Genomic DNA, 27,162 nt, shown 5'->3' with positions numbered 1-27,162 from the left:
GGGGCAGGGGAAAAAGAGGGAGGAGCATCGGGGCAAGTCGCATTAGAAGGGGTAGGAGATGAGGAAATGTTGGACGGGCAATGAGGCATGGCTGAGTCAAATAGGAATCCTGACTTAATGAAGTGGTGATTAAAGAGCTCAGCCATGTGCTCCTTGTCAGTAACAACCACATCATCTACATTCAAGGACATGGGCAGCTGTGAGGAGGAGGGTTTATTCTCCAGGTCTTTAACCATTTTCCAGAACTTCTTGGGGTTAGACCCACAGAGAGAGAACTGCTTCTTAAAGTAACTAACTTTGGCCTTCAGGATAGCCTGTGCACTTATTTATCATTTGCCTGAACGAGAGCCAGTCAGCCTGATTATGCGTATGCCGAGCCTTTTGCCAAATTCAATTCTTGAGGTGGAGTAACTCTGCCTGATCACGGTCGAACCAGGGGCTGAACCTGTTTTTAATTCTCATTTTCTTTATGGGGGAGTGTTTGTTAACAATACCACTGAAAATATCAAAAAAGAAGGTCCAAGCGTCTTCGACAGAGGGGATCAAGCTGATTCTATACCAATTTACAGAGGCCATGTCATGAAGGAAGGCTTGCTCATTAAAGATTTTTAGCAAGCGTCTATGACAAATCAGAACAGGTCGTTTCACTGAGCAGCCATTACGAACACAGGCTGTAAAACAATGATCACTAAGGTCATTACAGAAAACACCAGACTGATCCCTATCAGGATTATTTGGATAACATCAAGGAGAGTAGCCTTTTCTGGGTATTTGGAGTCATACCTTGTGGGATTGGTAATAATCTGAGAAAGATTTAGGGAGTCCCATTGCTTTAGGACTTGGTCAGGTGGTTTAAGCATGTCCCAGTTTAGGTCACCTAGCAGGACAAATTCAGACTTAGTGTAAGCTTAGGGCATTTAGGGTACAGGCCGGTGCTGATGGTGGACGATAACACCCAGCAACAGTGAAACAAAGAGCTATTTGAAAATGTAATGCTTAAAACCAGCAAATCAAATTGTTTGGGGACTGACTTGGTGGAGACAACCGAGCACTGAAGGTGTTCCTTGGTAAAGATTGCCACTCCACCACCTTTGGAAGATCTGTCTTGCCGAAAAAGGTTATAACCAGAAAGGTTAACATCAGTGTTCAAAACACTCTTTCTTAACCACATCTCAGTAATGACCAACACATCTGGATTGGAGCTGTGAACCCACACTTTCAATTGATATATTTTAGGTAATAAGCTTCTAGTGTTAACGTGCAGAAAACCTAGGCAATTACGAGAGCAAAAATCAGTGAAACATATCAGAGCACAAGTCAGAATTGGGGCTAGCAACAGTAGATGGGCCAGGGTGTACATGCACATTTCCAGATATCATCAGCAGTAATACAATCAGGTCACGGCAGAGGATAGGGACATTTATGACATTTGAATGTGCATCGGATGGCAACAAGATAATATTGTACAGCAATTTCATCAGGTAACATGAATACAAAGCCAGCAAGAGGTGGTTAGAATAGGATGGGAGGCCAAGAGTCTGTGTAACCAATAGAGAGTCAGAGTCCCGAGTGTGGGAATAAACATAGTCTGTCCCACGGTTGGGTAAACAAGCAAGTTCATAGTCAACAAAGCACGCAGGAGTCATGAGGCAAATAGCATAAAGGACAAGAAAAAAAATAAACGACTTGGGGCTAGCCATTGTAAGTTCAAAGAGTCACTTATAGACACGTATCTAATCTGTTCACACATTTAATTTGGGTTTTTGTTTTATAAAGACCCAGGGGCTTCAGTGTATTTATTTCTGATAGATATTCTGTGACTGATTTAGAAGTCAATAGACATGCCGGTTGCTTCACAAGGCCTTTAAATTAATCAATCAAAAATGATATTAATGCGGGCCTCCCGAGTGGCGCAGCGGTCTGAGTCACTACAGATTCGGGTTCGATCCCGGGCTGTGTCGCAGCCGGCCGTGACCGGGAGACCAATGAGGCGACGCACAATTGGCCCTGCATCTTCCGGGTTAGGAACGATTTGAAGGAATGATGGATGGCGCTAAATACAGGGAAATTCTTGAGGGAAACCTGTTTCAGTCTTCCAGAGATTTGAGACTGGGACGGAGGTTCACCTTCCAGCAGGACAATGACCCAAAGCATACTGCTAAAGCAACACTTGAGTGGTTTAAGGGGTAACGTTTAAATGTCTTGGAATGGCCTAGTCAAAGCCCAGACCTCAATCCAATTGAGAATCTGTGGTATAACTTAAAGATTGCTGTACACCAGCGGAACCCTTCCAACTTGAAGGAGCTGGAGCAGTTTTGCCTTGAAGAATGGTTATGCACACTCAAGTTTTCTGTTACTTTGTCTTATTTCTTGTTTGTTCCACCCCAAAAACAATTTTGCATCTTCAAAGTGGTAGGCATATTGTGTAAATCAAATTATACAAACCCCCCAAAAATGCATTTTAATTCCAGGTTGTAAGACAACAAAATAGGAAAAATGCCAAGGGGGGTGAATACTTTCGCAAGCCACTGTAACATGAATAGAATATTTGAAGCAGGTTGCTGTCTATATTTCCATTTCAGTCAGACAGATTTGTGGTGAGTTGCAATTTAAAGATCCAATCAAGCCGTTTTTATCTCAATATCAAATCATTTCTGGATAACAATTTAGCACCTTACTGTGATTGTTTTCAATTAAAATGGTCAAAAAGAAACAAAAATGACTTTTTAGCAAAGATAAATTCTCAAACAATAACATTTATTGGACTGTCTGGGAGTGGTCTGAGTGGGAAGGGGAAAACTGAAAACTAGTTGTTATTGGCAGAGAGGTTTGGAACTATTTTTCTTATTGGTCTATTAACTAATTTACTGCCTGGTGATGTCACCAGACAGGCCAAAACTCCATCCCACCGAAACAGGCTGAAATTTCAGGCAGTCTTTTCAAAAACCTCTTACACTAAATGGGCATTATCATAATTTTCACAATTTCAAAGTATCATTCCAACCTCATAGTGTGGAAATATACACTGAACAAAAATATAAACACAATATGTAAAGTGTTGGTCACATGTTTCATGAGCTGAAATAAAAGATCCCAGAAATGTTCCATACACACAAAAAGCTTATTTCGCTAAGATTTTGTGCACAAATTTGTTTACAGCCCTGTTACTAAGCATTTCTCCTTTGCCAACATAATCCATCCACCTGACAGGTGTGGCATATCAAGAAGCTGATTATACAGCATGATTATCCTTCGCCTCTCCCGAGTCCGTACGGGAGCTGCAGCAATGGGACAAGACTGTAACTACCAATTGGATATCACGAAATTGGGGAGAAAAAGGGGTAAAACGTTTAAAAAAAACAAAAAAAACAGCATGATTATTACACAAGTGCACGTATGGTAGAGAACATTCAATTCTCTGGCAACAGCTCTGGTGGACATCCCTTCTGGGGACAATAAAAGGCCACTCTAAAATGTGCAGTTTTGTCACACAACACAATGCCACTGATGTCTCAAGTTTTGAGGGAGTCTGCAGTTGGCAGGCATGCTGACTGCAGGAATGTCCACCAGAGCTGTTGCCAGATAATTGAATGTTAATTTCTCTACCATAAGCCGCTTCCAACGTCGTTTTAGAGAATTTGGCAGTACGTCCAACCGGCCTCATAACCGCAGACCACGTGTATGTTATCGTATGGGCGAGCAGTTGGCTGATGTCAAGCTGTGAACATGGCAAGTGAACAGTGAATACAATTATTTTTGGAGGTCACTAAACCATTGCAATCACATTTTGCACTTTGTCCAACAGAAAAACACGGTCAATGATTGTCATCATCCCTCAATTATAAACATAGCTTGAGAAATGACGTAATCTCATTTGGAAGCTAATTGTATGCTTTACAGATGTAGACTGACTGGCTCCAGATTGGATTAGATTCAGGCCGGTGATGCTGTTACACTATGCAACCAACTGTGACATGGTTTGCTATGGCCCTGGGTTGGTTTGAGTTTGTTGCTAGTTAATACACTGTTGTAGTCAGACATGAGTTAGCTAGTACCACCATAGCTGCATCCAATATTTATTTGTGCCCTGGACATAGGTTGCACCTCGGAGGCTATTTGTGAGTGTTTCGTCTAAGTTACACCAATTTAGAGTGGCATGGAAATCCAATGACATTGCTAAAGTAGGCAAATAATTTGTAGGAAACATCTTTGCCATATTATGATGTATTCTAATTTACTTTAGAGAGATGGAAATGTTGCAGTTACTGTTACTAGCGAAGTTAATCAAAAATAGCTAGCAATGCTAATGTTAGCTAGCTAAAATACGGTGGTCCCCTCAAAGAAGCTAACTTCCTGCAATTTTACATATTTTGACATTGGGCAAAGAGAAAAATGTGCAGTTTTATAGCTAATCTCATGGTATTCTACACGTTTTGCCTTGAGGCTGAGAGAAAATGTAGCATATTAAAGCTAACTGAAGGTAAAATGTAGTTGTGTTGACTGAAAAAGGCACTGGATTATATCCATCTTGTTTGATAAATTAACAAATGAAATAGTCAGTGGCAGGGTGCATATAGCCATATAAGCACAGTGACATATCCTTACTGCAGTCATTTTCTTGGCTTATTGGGGTGGCTTTCAGTTAGTTATTTTTGGCAACCCATCCCATGAGATTGAATGTCATTCCAGGTCATCTGTTCTGTTATATTTCTTCAAATCTGACTAACCCAGTTTACTGCTTGCTAAGAATTCTATCTGATGGTGTTTGCATGTTTAGGTGAAAATACATATAATATCCCATTTGGAACACTGACAAGTAAAAATTGTTTTAATTTGTAAATATATTTGTATTTTTTTTTTTTTTAATCTGAGTGGGTGGGCCTGGCTACCGAGTGGCCAGTCCGCCCCTGTTTGTTTATCTTATGTAAACAAGAAACGCACTGTTGACAGCAGTGACTTACATTAAGTCTGGACTGGAGTCTGTGACACAACTCTGTGTCAACTGAACAGTCAAGACTGCCCCTGTCGGTGATTTTAATACTGTCCTACACCATTTCCCGGAAAAGCGCAACTCGACTACCATTTATTCTTTAGGGCTTGCCCTCGCCTGAACTTTGGCTGTTGTTTGATGCTTTGCGGGATATAGTTGCATCAATTACAGAATAGGACACTAACCCTCTGGTTGCATTTGGTTTACTTATGCTATAAAATAGTGCAATCTTATTCTCTAATTATGTGTCATTATTTAGGATATCGGCTGCATTAAATTAAACGACGGGAATACGTGTGGAATGATTACTTCACTGAGCCAAGATATTGTAAAATGAAACGTCATGATACTGCTACGTGCAGCATCGTGCAATATATGCGTTTATTGGGTCTGCTCAAGACTTCCTCGTTACGCCTTCTCTCACAACAGCATGGTTTCTCGGAAATCATGTTGCCTGAAGTTTGAGCGCGCCTGCATTGAGGTGCCTCAGCGCAGATGCCGACTGCTGCCAAAACTGCCCCCCCACCAATGAAGTGTGTGCATGATACTGTATTAGGGAAATCCCACCCACTTTATATAAAAAGCCGTTTCCTTGAGCAGACTGTACACACTGCCAATGAAGACCAGAGTGGATATTAACGTTACAAGCAATCACAGAGGAATAACATCCCGCTCCATCTTCACTAAAGGGAATACCTGCTTTTAGGCTCAATTACAAATCACCGGGATTAAGCGACATCATATTGCAGCTGTAAGTTATTTTATTTTATTATTGCATGCACAAGGCTACGTAGAAACGTTGTGTTTGTGCTAGTGCTCTTTGTACATATTTACAGCAGATATACTTGTAATTTATAGTATAGGCTATTTTCTATTCAATTGACTGGGATTTGGTTTTCCATGTGTGCAGCAGCGTGCGTTGTCATTGGGCATATATATCCCACATATTTTGACAGATTTTATTTACACTGACAGGAGGCTAGAACTCGAGGTGCGCTCATTTGTGAATTTAACGAGAAGTGGAACAATGCAGTTATAATTAATGCAACATTGCACTAGTATATTTATGACTTTTTAAAAGTTCTAGTTAAAATATAAAGTTGCAAGTTTTAGTAGGTCAAGGTTGCAACACTAATTTAGAGGCACTGTAATGCATTGGTCAAAATATGCATGCGCTTGTTCAGTGCACGACTAAAGTTTGCGTGGTTGAATACGTCTGTTAGTTCTTTTGAAGAGCTTCTAAAGAACCCGCTTCCTTTAACCTCGAATGCAACATAAATAGCGATATAGCATCAGGTGGTGGAAAAAGTACCCAATTGTCATACTTGAGTAAAAGTAAAGATACCTTAATAGAAAATGACCCAAGTAAAAGTCAGTCACCCAGTAAAATACTACTTGAGTAAAAGTCTAAAAGTATTTGGTTTTAAATATACTTAAATATCAAAAGTAAATGTAATTGATCAAATATACTTAAGTATCAAAAGTAAAAGTACAAGTATAAATAATTTCAAATTCCTTATATTAAGCAAACCAGATGGCACCATTTTCTTGTTTTTATTTATTTATTTATGAATAGCCAGGGGCACATTCCAAGGGATGTAGCTCAGTTGGTAGAGCATGGCGTTTGCAACGCCAGGGTTGTGGGTTCGATTCCCACGGGGGGCCAGTATTAAAAATAAAGTAATGTATGCACTCACTAACTGTAAGTCGCTCTGGATAAGAGCGTCCGCTAAATGACGTAAAATTTAAACACTCATTCACATCATTTACAAATGTGTTTAGTGAGTCTGCCAGGTCAGAGACAGTAGGGATGATCAGGGATGTTCTCTTGATAAATGTGTGAATTTGACAATTTTCCTGTCCTGCTAAGCATTCGAAATCGAACAGGGAAAATGTATGGAGTAAAAAGTACATTATTTTCTTAAGAAATGTAGTAAAGTAAAAGTAAAAGTAGTGAAAAATATAAATATTAAAGATACCCCAAAAAACGACTTAAGTCAAGTACTTTACACCACTGTATAGCATAACCTTTCAGCTGCTTGAATAAGATAATTAAAACACGTTTAAATAATTTTAATGTAGTTCTAAAATGCACATTATAGACATACTAGAAGTACTGCTCTCTTTCACTTTCTCTTTGCACAGATTTCCAGTAATTTGCCAGTTGTTGGCAATGGTCATAGTCGCTACATCACATTTCCTGGTCATGAACTTCACTGAGCGCACTAAACATCTGCACTAACTGAGCAGGGTAGTGGGTGGGAGTGACATGCTTGTACATCTAAATACCATGTGTTTAAAACTAAGCTTATCTCTTCTCCTTGATCTCCCAGGAACCATGCCTGTGTCTAGGATGAGAATGAGGCCTTGGCTGGAGGATAAGATTGAGTCCAACTCCATCAGTGGATTGGTGTGGGTGGACAAGGTAATACTTTCCTGCTCGTCAAACTCATCTAACGCTTTTTTTAGACAATACTCCCTGAAACACTGCAGTGGGACACTGTCATTTTAAGAAGAGTACTCAGTCGAGACATTGACAACTCAAAACAGATTTAGTACTATTACCCATGAACAGGACTACTCAAAACTAGGCATGTACAGGAGAAGCTGGGGTGAGAGAAAGGAGGCGCTAATTTGAAACCCATTTCTTTGTGGTTTTGTCCAGGACAAGAAGATTTTCTCCATCCCATGGAAGCATGCTGCACGTCACGGATGGGACCTGAACAAGGATGCCTGTCTATTCAAGCAATGGGCTATGCACACAGGTGAGAAAATGACACGTAACTAGACTACCTACTCTCATAATAATGGACTTTCACCTAGATTAACAATATGCACTTCAGCACCTCAGGGTTTTTCAATATACTTTCTGCATCATAATAACAATGATATTACTTGTCTGTTGATGCAGGGAAATTCATACAAGGCGAGACTACACCAGACCCTAAGACATGGAAGGCTAATTTCCGCTGTGCAATGAACTCCCTTCCTGACATCAAGGAGGTGAAAGACAAGAGCATCAACAGAGGGTCTGGAGCGGTGCGCGTTTACAGAATGCTGAACGTCTGCACAAAGCCAAATAACAAGAGGTCAAAAGCAAAGGATGCAAAGAATAACAACAAGGTAAGGTTATATTACTTTTGAACTGCAACCCTCTTTAGAATCCCTTTATCATCACATGTAGTACTGTTTTCCCTCTGCTGAATAAAGACCGGTGCATGTGTATTTAGCTGGCTGTATAAAGACCAGTGTCAACAGAGATGAATATTACAATCTTATTTCATGTTTTGCTGTTTTCTCTTCTAGGGGTTAAACATCAAGACAGAGGAAATGGACTACAGTGAAACCCATTGCCCAGAGGACCGCAACACCAACACACACCTGCAGGAGGTCAGAATGACACAGGAGAGCACAGTCGACAGCACAGTCGACAGCACATACAACCTAGGTGAGACCATCACAGCAGCGTCATATCTTGATGGCTCTGTCAATGATTACCAGACTCTGATATACAAACGCTGCAGAATTTACATTAAACATTGTCCCAACAAAAGAAACAAAGGACAAGAGACTATGAATTCACTGATTCGTTCACAAAACTGCATGTGAGATGTGACTGAACGTGAGGATTCAAATGAATGGTTGTCCTTATGGTTTTCTTTGTCTTTTCTATTAAGGTTTTACAAAGTACGACCCTGATGTTACAGACTTTCCCACCTCTGTGGAAATAGGCCCAGACAGCACCAATGCTGATGTTCCAGACTTTTCCACCTCTGTGGAAATAGGCCCAGAAGGCACCAACGAATACTACCCGTCTTTCCAAGTGTCACCGGATCACTCCACAGGTAAGATTAAGCTTGCTTGATGCTTGGGTTTGATTCAACTCTTTGTGTTTCAGTGTTGGCTGCAAATATAATTGAGGTTTGCACAGCAATGCTCATGTCAATTTTCCTTCTTCAACTTTACAGACTATGAAGAGAGTCTAGATATGAATGAAGAAACCCTTATTGAGGTAAGTTTGTCTCTACCAGTACACGTTCAGTGTGCTTTTTTCATTATCAGGAATACCCATGTTTACCAGATATTCTGCATTGAATACAAAAAATTATAACACAGTTAAACCAAGCAAAAATGCAACCAGGCTTATCCCCTGTGTTTTGCTCTTTCAGATTGCACAGCATTGGGAGCAATTGGAGCAATTGGAGCAATTGGAGCAGCAAGACAGTGTAAACATCAAGGGTTTCCTGAGCAATGAAGTAGCCACAGCAGAGTCATACAACACAGCAGAGTCTAATCACAGTCCAGAGAGCCAATGGAGTGATAACTCAGGTAAATGATGCTAGAGGGAATCAGGCTGTTTGTTATACTGTACTATTCAACAGCAGGATTTCATCATGTCTGCATGTATTGTCTTTGTGTAACATTTGCTAGTCAAAATTAAAGACTACAACAGGAAAATAAAACTCTGATGGAATCCAAGGGCCTTTAGAAACAGATTTGTAAAAATAAAATAAAAATGAAAAACGTTCATTTGTAAAACGCTGAGTCAGACGATTGAGGAACGTATTTCAGTCAATAGTATTTCCTTCTCATATGCATAAGGTGTGAAACATGATAATGCATGTAAGGTAAACAGATGGCAGGGACAAGAACTGAATGATCACACCGGAGCCTAAGTTTCCCTATTTAATTTTTTCATTACATCAGAATCCTCTAACACGGCTGCTCTCAACATTGCACAACATAAGAGGTAATCTGTAACTTCATTCAGCTGTGTTTCTCTTGCATCACTGACCGGCTTTGTTTTGTTTTGTTTGTCTTATAGGGTCAGAAATAGAGCTGCGGTTATACACAGAACTGAGCCCAGGACAACCAATGGCTGAAGATCTCCTCTCTTATACTGACCACTGGGCCCTGAACAACACACTGAACAACAACATGACCAGTTATCTCCAACAGATCTCCTGCCCACTCTGAGCCCAGCCTACTCTTTCTCAGACACTGTTCAGAAACAAAATACTTTACTCTGACTCTACAGCCTCAAAGACTTCTTCTTTATTTCGTGACCTCTGAACCTTAAGCTACACCATGTTTGCCATTTGACCTCTGCTGCTCTGTGACAGTTGGAGGATCTCTGAAGTAATATAGCATTTTTTTACAGGAAGAAGACATTTTTACCAAGTGTCATGCTCTCTACTCTGTTTCTGTCTTTGTTAAATCGTTGTGCTCATAGCTGTATTGTTAATTTACAAGATCCATAGTTGTAATGAGGGCACCTATCCCGTTGCCAGGACAACACAGAAACTCTCCACCTGGGTGAGCAATGCTATCAGTTTTTTCTGTTTTACTGTGAATTTTCTTAAATGTAATTTACACTTGTATATACCCAGGATGATAATCATTCATAACAAACTATTATAAAAAAATGTCTGTTCATTTGGTGAAAGGTCTTAAAGATGTGTTGTTTTGTGTATTGAATCTGTAAATACTGTATTTGTATTGAATATTTGTGTCGCGATTTGTTTTATACAAAATAAATAAAATACCAACTTATTTTGTAGTGCATATAGTATAATATACTTATTATCTAATACTACTTATATCTGCCATGACAAAGAGGACAGACTTTTAGAGAGGTTTTGATGAGCCTGTTTGACCTGATTTGTTAGTTAGCAGCACTGCAGTGACAACAGCCTGGTGCAAGGTTATAGTAACATTACAGTGTAATAATCGTAAAATCAATCAAATACATTTGAAATAACATTTTCTTGGAAACAGATTAGTTTTAAAGGGAGTCTCTTAGTGGCAGTCATCAAAGTGGCAGGGCTTTTAACTGAGCATGAAAGGGTTTATTTTAATGGTGAAGGTCACTTAACACAGCATTGTGTGTATATATCACATGATTAATCCTAGCTGTTGTAAACTACTTTCATCAATACATTAGAGAGGAATTACATTCTCAGACTCAAGCCTATTAAACACTGTTGAATACTGATGCACATTTTTTCATGTCAGGTTTGTTACATTCTAGAAAAGGTTAACAAATATGGCCATATGGAGTTTGAGATATATTCCTCACAAGTTGTGACCTGAACAGACTACTTGACAATTATTGGAAACCTTTCAGAGCAATCACGATACGCATGCCAGGGCAGGGTTTTTCCAGGTAATAGGCTATACATCAGCAGTCTTGGCCTAAATACCGAACCTTCCCTTATCATCTGACCAAGAAGTGTTCAGTATCTAGTGGATCTTCCACAATCCTCAGGGGGGTTTCTACTAGATAACACAGCCACAATGTCAAAATTGGCACAAAAAAATATTAGTCTTAATTTCAGGTTAGGGTTAGGCAGAAGGTTAGCAGTGTTGTTAAGATTAGGGTTGATGTTAGGGTTAGGTTTAAAATCAGATTTTAAGAAGAGACATTGTAGAAATGGGTGTGGTTTAGCCATAATTATGACTTTATTGCTGTGTTAACTAGTGACGACAACTCAGGGGAACTTTTTAAACATTTGTCCCAGACACCTGCTCTCTCCGCTAGCAAAATGTTACACTAACCAAACTCCACCACTGTATCTGAGAGGGAGAAGCATTCCTTCCTTAATTACCTCGTACCCCTGCACATCGACTCAGTACTTGTACTCCCTGTATATAGCCTCATTAGTGTTATTCATTATTCACTGTGTATTTATTCCTTGTGTCACTATTTCAAATTTTTTATTTAATTTTGTACCTTTATCTTTAACTCTGCATTGTTGGAAAATGACCTCTAAGAGCATTTCACTGTTAGTCTACACCTGTTGTTTATGAAGAATGTGACAAATTCAATTTGATTTGATTTAAAGAACTAGCAAGATCGATAACAGTAGCTCATACTAAACATTAATTTCTTCCAAAAAGCAAAGTACATGTACTGCTTCTAATTGACAGAGACTTGACTGCACATGGAATGTGCACAGAGCTGTAACCAGGGTTTAAGACATTATCACTTTGGCTGCTGTAGGTTCATTCACCTCAGTCTATCTACAAACACATAGGCTATGAGCTATACAATTGTACTGTTATACCACTGAAAGGGGGGAAATATGATAAATGATTCACACTGACACGTAGCATCAGCGACTGTTCATTCAATTATAATGATGAATTGCATAAAATCCCCAACTTTTTAAATATATCTATTTTCTTAAATTACATAGCATTCACATTTATATTCCTAGGCATTACTAATCAAGCTCCGCACAAACAGACATCAATGGAGCACACAGATGATCGTATTATCACATTCACATTAATTAGAATAATACTTACGATTCTGTATTAATATCAGTGATGTAGTAGTAAAAACAAAAAGTGGGTAATGGGTAAACTATAAACTCCAGTGGGCGATCGAGATAACACGAACAAACATCGATATAAATGAAAACGTAGGACATTTTTAGAACTGTATTTTTTGCGTTTTGATTGCATTTTAGTGTAGGCCTATAGGGAAGATAGGCCATGTACAGATGTTCATATTGAAACCTATCTTCTTTTTTAAAGTTCCTAACTTGTTTGATGAGATTAGTACATTTCTTCTCAGGAGACCCCATATGGGGCCCCGACCCCAAGTTTGGGATTGTCAGTAGTTACCACAGCCACAAGGTCAAAATTGGTTAATGAAAACAAAAATTATATTTTTGGTCTTAATTTAAGGTAAGGGTTAGGCATAATGTTAGCAGTGTGGTTATGGTTCAGGGTATAGTTTCAAATCAGATTTTAAGAAGTTACATTGTAGAAATAGGCAGGTTTTAACCATAATTATGACAACCCAAGTTTGGGAACCACATTTTAGTCATTTAGCAGACGCTCTTATCCAGAGCGACTTACAGGAGCAATTAGGGTTAAGTGCCTTGTTCAAGGGCACATCGACAGATTTTTGACCTAGTCGGCTCGGGTATTAGAAGCAGCGACCTTTCGGGTACTGGCACAACGCTCTTAACCACTAAGCTAACTGCCGCCCTAGGTACTAACCTCTCTCTCTGCTTGCTTCCTTTTTCTCGGTCTCCTCTGCTTCCTGCATGCATAGAGAGAAATAGTAATGGCGTCTTTTTGTAGGCACTAACTTCGCCATCGCTCATTGGACAAAGCCTATGAGGAAAATGAATGCAGTTTTTGGATAAACACAGAAAATAAGGTACGTGGTTAACACAAGTTTAGGAGATCTTATACGTTTTATTCTATGAGATAATCTCCATCAGCTAATGCAACTTTACGTGAATTTATGTACAAAGAAAAAACACAAATGCTTCATAATTCATAAAGGTCATGTTAACTGACTGCTATTATTTCATAGAACAAGATGTATAAGATCTCCTAAGCCTGTGTTAACGTCAGACATTATTTTCGGCATTTATTCCCAAACCCTATTCTTTTCCCATTACATTTTCCCATTGGGATGGCTGAACAAACCAGAGTTAACTTATTTCAGGATATTAGGACTACAAACTGGCGAGTTTTATTGCAACCCGCCTAGACAACAGATATACACTTACAAATTCCAGTCGGCCACACTGGAATTGAATAAAAAGACACCATCTCAGGTTCCAGCCTTCCAGGGCACACCAAATTTCACACATCATGGGGATCTGTGAAGTGATTGTGTAGTACAAGCCGCTTCATCCAAAGCCCCATGCTCCTCTTCTCCGCTGATGGCAGCCAGACCGGCAGGCAGGCAGGCAGACAGGAGCACTTTATGCACTCTAATAGTATAACTTCAGCCGGAGGAGCTTTAGACGCCCATTTGTGGGACTTTCTCTTTGTAAACAGACTAATACTTAGAAGCAAACGTATTATTCTCAGTTACTTAATCTCTAAGGCATGGCGTGGACGCTATAGATATTGTAAACAGATGCCATAATTTACAACATATGGATAAATAAAGCACTATGTCATCTTTTTCAAAACAATGGTTCAAGCCCTCCCATCAAACCAAGCCTGTCATGAGTCAATGACTTCACTGGAGCCTGGAGTATACTGGCACAACCCAGACTGGTTATGGTTGTATAAATCATATTATTTCGCCCGTGTTACTACTCAAACAGCCCTTCTCTAAAGATCTTCTACCTTCCATAAACTACCCACTGGGCACAGATGTCAGTTCAACGTCTAGTTTTGATTTACATTTGGTTCAGTTGTCAACTAACGTGAATCCAACTTGAAATCAACAAAACATTTCATTAGATTTAGGTTAAAAGTTGGGTAAAAAAAAAAAGTCCTTATGTTGATGCTTTTTTGCAAATCCAATCAGTTTTTCATGTTGATTCAATGTCATGACGTTGATTTTTTTGGTTGAAATGACGTCAAAACAACGTTGATCGAACCAGTTTTTGCCCAGTGGGTTTAGACGCCCATTTGTGGGACATTCTCTTTGTAAACCGACTAGTACTAGTAGGTATTAGTACTAGTACTTTCCTTATTCTCATCTCTAAGGCATGGCATGGAGGCTAACTTTTCCTCAGCAGTTTAACATTAAGAAAATTATATTATATACACGTATCTAATCTGTTCACACATTTAATTTGGGGTTTTGTTTTATAAAGACCCAGGGGCTTCAGTGTATTTATTTCTGATAGATATTCTGTGACTGATTTCAAAGTCAATAGACATGCCGGTTGCTTTACAAGGCCTTTAAATTAATCAAAAATGATATTAATGCATTATATGCCAATGCCCTCAGAAGAGTTGTAATCATTATTAGGCTACCATGCATATTCAACAATAATAGGCCTACAGTGGGGGAAAAAAGTATTTAGTCAGCCACCAATTGTGCAAATTCTCCCACTTAAAAAGATGAGAGAGGCCTGTAATTTTCATCATAGGTACACGTCAACTATGACAGACAAATTGAGAAAAAATAATCCTGAAAATCACATTGTAGGATTTTTAATGAATTTATTCGCAAATTATGGTGGAAAATAAGTATTTGGTCACCTACAAACAAGCAAGATTTCTGGCTCTCACAGACCTGTAACTTCTTCTTTAAGAGGCTCCTCTGTCCTCCACTCGTTACCTGTATTAATGGCACCTGTTTGAACTTGTTATCAGTATAAAAGACACCTGTCCACAACCTCAAACAGTCACACTCCAAACTCCACTATGGCCAAGACCAAAGAGCTGTCAAAGGACACCAGAAACAAAATTGTAGACCTGCACCAGGCTGGGAAGACTGAATCTGCAATAGGTAAGCAGCTTGGTTTGGAGAAATCAACTGTGGGAGCAATTATTAGGAAATGGAAGACATACAAGACCACTGATAATCTCCCTCGATCTGTGGCTTCGTAAGAAGCATTTCAAGGTCCTGGAGTGGCCTAGCCAGTCTCCAGATCTCAACCCCATAGAAAATCTTTGGAGGGAGTTGAAAGTCCGTGTTGCCCAGCGACAGCCCCAAAACATCACTGCTCTAGAGGAGATCTACATGGAGGAATGGGCCAAAATACCAGCAACAGTGTGTGAAAACCTTGTGAAGACTTACAGAAAACGTTTGACCTGTGTCATTACCAACAAAGGGTATATAACAAAGTATTGAGAAACTTTTGTTATTGACCAAATACTTCTTTTCCACCATAATTTGCAAATAAATTCATTAAAAATCCTACAATGTGATTTTCTGGAGAAAAAAAATCTAATTTTGTCTGTCATAGCTGACGTGTACCTATGATGAAAATTACAGGCCTCTCTCATCTTTTTAAGTGAGAGAACTTGCACAATTGGTGGCTGACTAAATACTTTTTTTCCCCACTGTACATAACATGAATAAAATATTTGAAGCAGGTTGCGGTATATATTTTACTTTTCAGTCAGACAGATTTGTGGTGAGTTGCAATTTAAAGATCCAATGAAGCCGTTTTTATCTCAATATCAAATCATTTCTTGATAACAATTAAGTACCTTACTGTGATTGTTTTCAATTACAATGGTCAAAAATAAACAAAAATAGCTTCTTAGCAAAGAGCAATTCTCAAACAAGAACTTTGCTAGGACTGTCTGGGAGTGGTCTGAGTGGGAAGGGGAAAACTGAAAACTAGTTGTTATTGGCAGAGAGGTTTAGAACTCTTTTTCTTATTGGTCTATTAACTAATTTACTGCCTGGTGATGTCACCAGACAGGCCAAAACTCCATCCCACCGAAACAGGCTGAAATTTCAGGCAGTCTTATAATAATATAATATGCCATTTAGCAGACGCTTTTATCCAAAGCGACTTACAGTCATGCGAGCAAACATTTTTGCGTATGGGTGGTCCCGGGGATCGAACCCACTACCTTGGCGTTACAAGTGCCGTGCTCTACCAGCTGAGCAAACACCTCTTACACTAAATGGGCATTATCATAATTTTCACAATTTCACAGTATCATTCCAACCTCATAGTGTGGAAATATACACTGAACAAAAATATAAACACAATATGTAAAGTGTTGGTCACATGTTTCATGAGCTGAAATAAAAGATCCCAGAAATGTTCCATACACACAAAAAGCTTATTTCGCTAAGATTTTGTGCACAAATTTGTTTACAAATCAAATCAAATCAAATTGTATTGGTCACATGCGCCGAATACAACAGGTGCAGACATTACAGTGAAATGCTTACTTACAGCCCTTAACCAACAGTGCATTTATTTTAAACAAAAAAAGTAAGAATAAAACAACAACAAAAAAAAGTGTTGAGAAAAAAAAGAGCAGAAGTAAAATAAAGTGACAGTAGGGAGGCTATATATACAGGGGGGTACCGTTGCAGAGTCAATGTGCGGGGGCACCGGCTAGTTGAGGTAGTTGAGGTAATATGTACATGTGGATAGAGTTAAAGTGACTATGCATAAATACTTAACAGAGTAGCAGCAGCGTAAAAAGGATGGGGTGGGGGGGCAGTGCAAATAGTCTGGGTAGCCATGATTAGCTGTTCAGGAGTCTTATGGCTTGGGGGTAGAAGCTGTTGAGAAGTCTTTTGGACCTAGACTTGGCACTCCGGTACCGCTTGCCGTGCGGTAGCAGAGAGAACAGTCTATGACTAGGGTGGCTGGAGTCTTTGACAATTTTGAGGGCCTTCCTCTGACACCGCCTGGTATAGAGGTCCTGGATGGCAGGAAGCTTTGCCCCAGTGATGTACTGGGCCGTACGCACTACCCTCTGTAGTGCCTTGCGGTCGGAGGCCAAGCAGTTGCCATACCAGGCGGTGATGCAACCAGTCAGGATGCTCTCGATGGTGCAGCTGTAGAATTTTTTGAGGATCTGGGGACCCATGCCAAATCTTTTTAGTCTCCTGAGGGGGAATAGGCTTTGTCGTGCCCTCTTCACGACTGTCTTGGTGTGTTTGGACCATGATAGTTCGTTGGTGATGTGGACACCAAGGAACTTGAAGCTCTCAACCTGTTCCACTACAGCCCCGTCGATGAGAATGGGGGCGTGCTCAGTCCTATTTTTTTTCCTGTAGTCCACAATCATCTCCTTTGTCTTGGTCACGTTGAGGGAGAGGTTGTTGTCCTGGCACCACACGGCCAGATCTCTGACCTCCTCCCCATAGGCTGTCTCATCGTTGTCGGTGATCAGGCCTACCACTGTTGTGTCGTCGGCAAACTTAATGATGGTGTTGGAGTCGTGCCTGGCCATGCAGTCATGGGTGAACAGAGAGTACAGGAGGGGACTGAGCACGCAGGATCCAGTTGCAGAGGGAGGTGTTTAGTCCCAGGATCCTTAGCTTAGTGATGAGCTTAGAGGGCACTATGGTGTTGAATGCTGAGCTGTAGTCAATGAATAGCATTCTCACGTAGGTGTTCCTCTTGTCCAGGTGGGAAAGGGCAGTGTGGAGTGCGATAGAGATTGCATCATCTGTGGATCTGTTGGGGCGGTATGCAAATTGGAGTGGGTCTAGGGTTTCTGGGATAATGCTGTTGATGTGAGCCATGACCAGCCTTTCAAAACACTTCATGGCTACAGACGTCAGTGCTACGGGTCGGTAGTCATTTAGGCAGGTTATCTTAGAGTCCTTGGGCACGGGGACTATGGTGGTCTGCTTGAAACATGTTGGTATTACAGACTCAGTCAGGGACATGTTGAAAATGTCAGTGAAGACACTTGCCAGTTGGTCAGCACATGCTCGGAGTACACGTCCTGGTAATCCGTCTGGCCCTGCGGCCTTGTGAATGTTGACCTGCTTAAAAGTCTTACTCACATCGGCTACGGAGAGCGTGATCACATAGTCATCCGGAACAGCTGGTGCTCTCATGCATGCTTCAGTGTTGCTTGCCTCGAAGCGAGCATAGAAGTGGTTTAGCTCGTCTGGTAGGCTTGTGTCACTGGGCAGCTCGCGGCTGTGCTTCCCTTTGTAGTCTGTAATAGTTTTCAAGCCCTGCCACATCCGACGAGCGTCAGACCCAGTGTAGTATGATTCAATCTTAGACCTGTATTGACTCTTTGCCTGTTTGATGGTTCGTCGGAGGTCATAGCGGGATTTCTTATAAGCGTCCGGGTTAGAGTCCCGTTCCTTGAAAGCGGCAGCTCTACCCTTTAGCTCAGTGCGGATGTTTCCTGTAATCCATGGCTTCTGGTTGGGGTATGTACGTACGGTCACTGTGGGGACGACATCATCGATGCACTTATTGATGAAGCCAGTGACTGATGTGGTGTACTCCTCAATGCTGTCTGAAGAATCCCGGAACATGTTCCAGTCTGTGCTAGCAAAACAGTCCTGTAGCTTAGCATCTGCGTCATCTGACCACTTTTTTATTAACCGAGTCACTGGTGCTTCCTGCTTTAGTTTTTGCTTATAAGCAGGAATCAGGAGGATAGAGTTATGGTCAGATTTGCCAAATGGAGGGCGAGGGAGAGCTTTGTATGCGTCTCTGTGTGTGGAGTAAAGGTGGTCTAGAGTTTTTTTCCCTCTGGTTGCACATTTAACATGCTGGTAGAAATTAGGTAGAACGGATTTAAGTTTCCCTGCATTAAAGTCCCCGGCCACTAGGAGCGCTGCATCTGGATGAGCGTTTTCCTGTTGATTAATGGCCTTGTACAACTCATTCAGTGCAATCTTAATGCCAGCATTGGTTTGTGGTGGTAAATAGACAGCTATGAAAAATATAGATGAAAACTCTCTTGGTAAATAGTGTGGTCTACAGCTTATCATAAGATACTCTACCTCAGGCGAGCAAAACCTCGAGACTTCCTTAGTATTTGATTTTGTGCACCAGCTGTTGTTTACAAATATACACAGACCGCCACCCCTTGTCTTACCAGAGTCAGCCGTTCTGTCCTGCCGATGTAGCGTATAGCCTGCTAGCTGAATGTTATCATTGTTGTCGTTCAGCCACGACTCCGTGAAACATAAGATATTACAGTTTTTTATGTTTTGTTGGTAGGATAACCGTAATCTTAAATCGTCCACTTTATTTTCAAAAGATTGAACGTTGGCTAATAGGATTGATGGAAGAGGCAGTTTACTCGCTCGCCGTCGGATCCTTACAAGGCACCCCGATCTTCGTCCGCGATATCTCTGTCTCTTCCTCACGCGAATGACGGGGATTTGGGCCTTGTCGGGTGTCTGTATGATATTGAAGAAAAACGAGGAGCCCTGTTAGTGAGCATTTCTCCTTTGCCAACACAATCCATCCACCTGACAGGTGTGGCATATCAAGAAGCTGATTAAACAGCATGATTATCCTCCGCCTCTCCCGAGTCCGTACGGGAGCTGCAACAATGGGACAAGACTGTAACTACCAATTGGATATCACGAAATTGGGGAAAAAAAGGGGTAAAACGTTTTTTAAAACACAAAAAAACCCCAGCATGATTATTACACAGGTGCACCTATGGTAGAGAACATTCAATTCTCTGGCAACAGCTCTGGTGGACATCCCTTCCGGGGACAATAAAAGGCCACTCTAAAATGTGCAGTTTTGTCACACAACACAATGCCACTGATGTCTCAAGTTTTGAGGGAGTCTGCAGTTGGCATGCTGACTGCAGGAATGTCCACCAGAGCTGTTGCCAGATAATTGAATGTTAATTTCTCTACCATAAGCCGCTTCCAACGTCGTTTTAGAGAATTTGGCAGTACGTCCAACCGGCCTCATAACCGCAGACCACGTGCATGTTATCGTATGGGCGAGCAGTTGGCTGATGTCAAGCTGTGAACATGGCAAGTGAACAGTGAATACAATTATTTTTGGAGGTCACTAAACCATTGCAATCACATTTTGCACTTTGTCCAACAGAAAAACACGGTCAATGATTGTCATCATCCCTCAATTATAAACATAGCTCGAGAAATGACGTAATCTCATTTGGAAGCTAATTGTATGCTTTACAGATGTAGACTGACTGGCTCCAGATTGGATAGATTCAGGCCGGTGATGCTGTTACACTATGCAACCAACTGTGACATGGTTTGCTATGGCCCTGGGTTGGTTTGAGTTTGTTGCTAGTTAATACACTGTTGTAGTCAGACATGAGTTAGCTAGTACCACCATAGCTGCATCCAATATTTATTTGTGCCCTAGACACAGGTTGCACCTCGGAGGCTATTTGTGAGTGTTTCGTCTAAGTTACACTAATTTAGAGTGGCATGGAAATCCAATGACATTGCTAAAGTAGGCAAATAATTTGTAGGAAACATCTTTGCCATATTATGATGTATTCTAATTTACTTTAGAGAGATGGAAATGTTGCCGTTACTGTAACTAGCGAAGTTAATCAAAAATAGCTAGCAATGCTATTGTTAGCTAGCTAAAATACGGTGGTCCCCTCAAAGAAGCTAACTTCCTGCAATTTTACATATTTTGACATTGGGCAAATAGAAAAATGTGCAGTTTTATAGCTAATCTCATGGTATTCTACACATTTTGCCATGAGGCTGAGAGAAAATTTAGCATTTTAAAGCTAACTGAAGGTAAAATGTAGTTGTGTTGACTGAAAAAGGCACTGGATTATGATCCATCTTGTTTGATAAATGAACAAATGAAATAGTCAGTGGCATGGTGCATATAGCCATATAAGCACAGTGACATATCCTTACTGCAGTCATTTTCGTGGCTTATTGGGGTGGCTTTCAGTTAGTTATTTTTGGCAACCCATCCCGTGAGATTGAATGTCATTCCAGGTCATCTGTTCTGTTATATTTCTTCAAATCTGACTAACCCAGTTTCCTGCTTGCTAAGAATTCTATCTGATGGTGTTTGCATGTTTAGGTGAAAATACATATAATATCCCATTTGGAACACTGACAAGTAAAAATTGTTTTAATTTGTAAATATATTTGTATTTATTTTTTCTAAATCTGAGTGGGTGGGCCTGGCTACGGAGTGGCCAGTCCGCCCCTGTTTGTTTATCTTATGTAAACAAGAAACGCACTGTTGTCAGCAGTGACTTACATTAAGTCTGGACTGGAGTCTGTGACACAACTCTGTGTCAACTGAACAGTCAAGACTGCCCCTGTCGGTGATTTTAATACTGTCCTACACCATTTCCCGGAAAAGCGCAACTCGACTACCATTTATTCTTTAGGGCTTGCCCTCGCCTGAACTTTGGCTGTTGTTTGATGCTTTGCGGGATATAGTTGCATCAATTACAGAATAGGACACTAACCCTCTGGTTGCATTTGGTTTACTTATGCTATAAAATAGTGCAATCTTATTCTCTAATTATGTGTCATTATTTAGGATTTGGGCTGCATTAAATTAAACGACGGAAATACGTGTGGAATGATTACTTCACTGAACCAAGATATTGTAAAATGAAACGTCATGATACTGCTACGTGCAGCATCATGCAATATTTGCGTTTATTGGGTCTGCTCAAGACTTCCTCGTTACGCCTTCTCTCACAACAGCATGGTTTCTCGGAAATCATGTTGCCTGAAGTTTGAGCGCGCCTGCATTGAGGTGCCTCAGCGCAGATGCCGACTGCTGCCAAAACTGCCCCCCCACCAATGAAGTGTGTGCATGAAACTGTATTAGGGAAATCCCACCCACTTTATATAAAAAAAACGTTTCCTTGAGCAGACTGTACACACTGCCATTGAAGACCAGAGTGGATATTAACATTACAAGGAATCACAGAGGAATAACATCCCGCTCCATCTTCACTAAAGGGAATACCTGCTTTTATGCTCAATTACAAATCACTGGGATTAAGCGACATCATATTGCAGCTGTAAGTTATTTTATTTTATTATTGCATGCACAAGGCTACGTGGAAACGTTTGTACATATTTACAGCAGATATACTTGTAATTTATAGTATAGGCTATTTTCTATTCAATTGACTGGGATTTGGTTTTCCATGTGTGCAGCAGCGTGCGTTGTCATTGGGCATATATATCCCACATATTTTGACAGATTTTATTTACACTGACAGGAGGCTAGAACTCGAGGTGCGCTCATTTGTGAATTTAACGAGAAGTGGAACAATGCAGTTATAATTAATGCAACATTGCACTAGTATATTTATGACTTTTTAAAAGTTCTAGTTAAAATATAAAGTTGCAAGTTTTAGTAGTAGGTCAAGGTTGCAACACTAATTTAGAGGCACTGTAATGCATTGGTCAAAATATGCATGCGCTTGTTCAGTGCACGACTAAAGTTTGCGTGGTTGAATACGTCTGTTAGTTCTTTTGAAGAGCTTCTAAAGAACCCGCTTCCTTTAACCTCGAATGCAACATAAATAGCGATATAGCATCAGGTGGTGGAAAAAGTACCCAATTGTCATACTTGAGTAAAAGTAAAGATCCCTTAATATAAAATGACCCAAGTAAAAGTGAGTCACCCAGTAAAATAGTACTTGAGTAAAAGTCTAAAAGTATTTGGTTTTAAATATACTTAAATATCAAAAGTAAATGTAATTGATCAAATATACTTAAGTATCAAAAGTAAAAGTACAAGTATAAATCATTTCAAATTCCTTATTTTAAGCAAACCAGATGGCACCATTTTCTTGTTTTTATTTATTTATTTATGAATAGCCAGGGGCACACTCCAACACTCATTCACATAATTTACAAATGTGTTTAGTGAGTCTGCCAGGTCAGAGACAGTAGGGATGATCAGGGATCATGTTCTCTTGATAAATGTGTGAATTTGACAATTTTCCTGTCCTGCTAAGCGTTCAAAATCGAACAGGGAAAATGTATGGAGTAAAAAGTACATTATTTTCTTAAGAAATGTAGTGAAGTAAAAGTAAAAGTAGTGAAAAATATAAATATTAAAGATACCCCATAAAACGACTTAAGTACTACTTTAAAGTATTTTTACTCAAGTACTTTACACCACTGTATAGCATAACCTTTCAGCTGCTTGAATAAGATAATTAGAACACTTTTAAATAATTTCAATGTAGTTCTAAAATGCACATTATAGACATACTAGAAGTACTGCTCTCTTTAACTGATTTGCACAGATTTCCAGTAATTTGCCAGTTGTTGGCAATGGTCATAGTCGCTACATCACATTTCCTGGTCATGAACTTCACTGAGCGCACTAAACATCTGCACTAACTGAGCAGGGTAGTGGGTGGGAGTGACATGCTTGTACATCTAAATACCATGTGTTTAAAACTAAGCTTATCTCTTCTCCTTGATCTCCCAGGAACCATGCCTGTGTCTAGGATGAGAATGAGGCCTTGGCTGGAGGATAAGATTGAGTCCAACTCCATCAGTGGATTGGTGTGGGTGGACAAGGTAATACTTTCCTGCTCGTCAAACTCATCTAATGCTTTTTTTAGACAATACTCCCTGAAACACTGCAGTGGGACACTGTCATTTTAAGAAGAGTACTCAGTCGAGACATTGACAACTCAAAACAGATTTAGTACTATTACCCATGAACAGGACTACTCAAAACTAGGCATGTACAGGAGAAGCTGGGGTGAGAGAAAGGAGGCGCTAATTTGAAACCCATTTCTTTGTGGTTTTGTCCAGGACAAGAAGATTTTCTCCATCCCATGGAAGCATGCTGCACTTCACGGATGGGACCTGAACAAGGATGCCTGTCTATTCAAGCAATGGGCCATGCACACAGGTGAGAAAATGACACGTACCTAGACTACCTACTGTGGAATAGCCCCTCTCATAATAATGGACTTTCACCTAGATTAACAATATGCACTTCAGCACCTCAGGGTTTTTCAATATAATTTCTGCATCGTAATAACAATGATATTACTTGTCTGTTGATGCAGGGAAATTCATACAAGGCGAGACTACACCAGACCCTAAGACATGGAAGCTTAATTTCCGCAATGCAATGAACTCCCTTCTTGACATCAAGGAGGTGAAAGACAAGAGCATCAACAGAGGGTCTGGAGCGGTGCGCGTTTACAGAATGCTGAACGTCTGCACAAAGCCAAATAACAAGAGGTCAAAAGCAAAGGATGCAAAGAATAACAACAAGGTAAGGTTATATTACTTTTGAACTGCAACCCTCTTTAGAATCCCTTTATCATCACATGTAGTACTGTTTTCCCTCTGCTGAATAAAGACCGGTGCATGTGTATTTAGCTGGCTGTATAAAGACCAGTGTCAACAGAGATGAATATTACAATCTTATTTCATGTTTTGCTGTTTTCTCTTCTAGGGGTTAAACATCAAGACAGAGGAAATGGACTACAGTGAAACCCATTGCCCAGAGGACCGCAACACCAACACACACCTGCAGGAGGACAGAACGACACAGGAGAGGACAGTCGACAGCACAGTCGACAGCACATACAACCTAGGTGAGACCATCACAGCAGCGTCATATCTTGATGGCTCTGTCTATGATTACCAGACTCTAATATACAAATGCTGCAGAATTTACATTAAACATTGTCCCAACAAAAGAAACAAAGGACAAGAGACTTTACAACGTACGACCCTGATGTTACAGACTTTCCCACCTCTGTGGAAATAGGCCCAGACAGCACCAATGCTGATGTTCCAGACTTTTCCACCTCTGTGGAAATATGCCCAGAAGGCACCAACGAATACTACCCGTCTTTCCAAGTGTCACCGGATCACTCCACAGGTAAGATTAAGCTTGCTTGATGCTTGGGTTTGATTCAACTCTTTGTGTTTCAGTGTTGGCTGCAAATATAATTGAGGTTTGCGCAATGCTCATGTCAATTTTCCTTCTTCAACTTTACAGACTATGAAGACAGTCTAGATATGAATGAAGAAACCCTTATTGAGGTAAGTTTGTCTCTACCAGTACACGTTCAGTGTGCTTTTTTCATTATCAGGAATACCCATGTTTACCAGATATTCTGCATTGAATACAAAAAATTATAACACAGTTAAACCAAGCAAAAATGCAACCAGGCTTATCCCCTGTGTTTTGCTCTTTCAGATTGCACAGCATTGGGAGCAATTGGAGCAATTGGAGCAATTGGAGCAGCAAGACAGTGTAAACATCAAGGGTTTCCTGAGCAATGAAGTAGCCACAGCAGAGTCATACAACACAGCAGAGTCTAACCACAGTCCAGAGAGCCAATGGAGTGATAACTCAGGTAAATGATGCTAGAGGGAATCAGGCTGTTTGTTATACTGTACTATTCAACAGCAGGATTTCATCATGTCTGCATGTATTGTCTTTGTGTAACATTTGCTAGTCAAAATTAAAGACTACAACAGGAAAATAAAACTCTGCTGGAATCCAAGGGCCTTTAGAAACAGATTTTGAAGTATTTCCTTCATCATTTGCATAAGGTGTGAAACATGATAATGCATGTAAGGTAAACAGATGGCAGGGACAAGAACTGAATGATCACACCGGAGCCTAAGTTTCCCTATTTTATTTTTTCATTACATCAAAATCCTCTAACAAGGCTGCTCTCAACATTGAACAACATAAGAGGTAATCTGTAACTTCATTCAGCTGTGTTTCTCTTGCATTACTGACCGGCTTTGTTTTGTTTTGTTTGTCTTATAGGGTCAGAAATAGAGCTGCAGTTATACACAGAACTGAGCCCAGGACAACCAATGGCTGAAGATCTCCTCTCTTACACCGACCACTGGGCTCTGAACAACACACTGAACAACAGCACGACCAGTTATCTCCAACAGATCTCCTGCTCACTCTGAGCCCTGCCTGGATCTCCTGCCCACTCTGAGCCCAGCCTGCTCTTTCTCAGACACTGTTCAGAAACAAAATACTTTACTCTGACTCTACAGTCTCAAAGACTTCTTCTTTATTTCGTGACCTCTGAACCTTAAGCTACACCATGTTTGCCATTTGACCTCTGCTGCTCTGTGACAGTTGGAGGATCTCTGAAGTAATATATACTTTTTTTACAGGAAGAAGACATTTTTACCAAGTGTCATGCTCTCTACTCTGTTTCTGTCTTTGTTAAATCGTTGTGCTCATAGCTGTATTGTTAATTTACTAGATCCATAGTTGTAATGAGGGCCCCTCTCCCATTGCCAGGACAACACATAAACTATCCACCTGGGTGAGCAATGCTATCAGTTTTTTCTGTTTTACTGTGAATTTTCTTAAATGTAATTTACACTTGTATATACACAGGATGATAATCATTCATAACAAACTATTATAAAAAAATGTCTGTTCATTTGGTGAAAGGTCTTAAAGATGTGTTGTTTTGTGTATTGAATCTGTAAATACTGTATTTGTATTGAATATTTGTGTCGCGATTTGTTTTATACAAAATAAATAAAATACCAACTTATTTTGTAGTGCATATAGTATAATATACTTATTATCTAATACTACTTATACAGTGGGGGAAAAAAAAGTATTTAGTCAGCCACCAATTGTGCAAGTTCTCCCACTTAAAAAGATGAGAGAGGCCTGTAATTTTCATCATAGGTACACGTCAACTATGACAGACAAATTGAGCTTTTTTTTCTCCAGAAAATCACATTGTAGGATTTTTAATGAATTTATTTGTAAATTATGGTGGAAAATAAGTATTTGGTCACCTACAAACAAGCAAGATTTCTGGCTCTCACAGACCTGTAACTTCTTCTTTAAGAGGCTCCTCTGTCCTCCACTCGTTACCTGTATTAATGGCACCTGTTTGAACTTTTTATCAGTATAAAAGACACCTGTCCACAACCTCAAACAGTCACACTCCAAACTCCACTATGGCCAAGACCAAAGAGCAGTCAAAGGACACCAGAAACAAAATTGTAGACCTGCAACAGGCTG

At 40.2% G+C, this 27,162-nt stretch overlaps 3 protein-coding genes across 4 annotated transcripts in view; 2 read left to right on the top strand and 1 right to left on the bottom strand.

The window, feature by feature from the left end:
- LOC311142944 (long-chain-fatty-acid--CoA ligase 6-like) overlaps positions 1 to 27,162 on the bottom strand; it is a 129,338-nt gene that overhangs the window by 62,007 nt on the left and 40,169 nt on the right. The window lies entirely within an intron of this gene.
- LOC311142015 (interferon regulatory factor 1-like) lies at positions 5,594 to 10,550 on the top strand. The gene is made up of 9 exons (XM_084177560.1): positions 5,594 to 5,741; positions 7,324 to 7,415; positions 7,656 to 7,755; positions 7,902 to 8,113; positions 8,297 to 8,438; positions 8,668 to 8,835; positions 8,959 to 9,002; positions 9,160 to 9,319; positions 9,816 to 10,550. The coding sequence occupies exons 2-9, from the start codon at positions 7,329 to 7,331 to the stop codon at positions 9,965 to 9,967; spliced, it is 1,065 nt and encodes a 354-aa protein (XP_084033686.1). The 5' UTR covers positions 5,594 to 5,741; positions 7,324 to 7,328; the 3' UTR covers positions 9,968 to 10,550.
- LOC311142673 (interferon regulatory factor 1-like) lies at positions 21,842 to 26,687 on the top strand. Of its 2 annotated transcripts, none has more exons than XM_084178327.1 (9): positions 21,842 to 22,171; positions 23,602 to 23,693; positions 23,934 to 24,033; positions 24,194 to 24,405; positions 24,589 to 24,730; positions 24,907 to 25,020; positions 25,141 to 25,184; positions 25,342 to 25,501; positions 25,924 to 26,687. In XM_084178327.1, exons 2-9 carry the CDS (start codon positions 23,607 to 23,609, stop codon positions 26,073 to 26,075), a joined length of 1,011 nt encoding a protein of 336 aa, XP_084034453.1. In that variant the 5' UTR covers positions 21,842 to 22,171; positions 23,602 to 23,606; the 3' UTR covers positions 26,076 to 26,687. The 2 variants fall into 2 exon arrangements, with proteins under 2 accessions (XP_084034453.1, XP_084034452.1); XM_084178326.1 differs by having other exon boundaries at positions 22,023 to 22,171; positions 24,883 to 25,020.

This window comes from Coregonus lavaretus, assembly GCF_964263955.1.
Source record: "Coregonus lavaretus genome assembly, chromosome: 15".
NCBI classification, from domain to species: Eukaryota; Metazoa; Chordata; class Actinopteri; order Salmoniformes; family Salmonidae; genus Coregonus; species Coregonus lavaretus.
This window is presented reverse-complemented; position numbering and strand designations above follow the sequence as displayed.

Bases quoted from the DNA above. Each gene is read 5' to 3' on its own strand.
- LOC311142015 (XM_084177560.1), top strand. From the start codon at position 7,329: ATGCCTGTGTCTAGGATGAGAATGAGGCCTTGGCTGGAGGATAAGATT. The intron at 8,439-8,667 runs GTGAGACCATCA...TTTTCTATTAAG, and splicing joins CGACAGCACATACAACCTAG to GTTTTACAAAGTACGACCCT. The intron at 8,836-8,958 runs GTAAGATTAAGC...TCAACTTTACAG, and splicing joins GTCACCGGATCACTCCACAG to ACTATGAAGAGAGTCTAGAT.
- LOC311142673 (XM_084178326.1), top strand. From the start codon at position 23,607: ATGCCTGTGTCTAGGATGAGAATGAGGCCTTGGCTGGAGGATAAGATT. The intron at 24,034-24,193 runs GTGAGAAAATGA...CTGTTGATGCAG, and splicing joins GCAATGGGCCATGCACACAG to GGAAATTCATACAAGGCGAG. The intron at 25,185-25,341 runs GTAAGTTTGTCT...TTGCTCTTTCAG, and splicing joins ATGAAGAAACCCTTATTGAG to ATTGCACAGCATTGGGAGCA.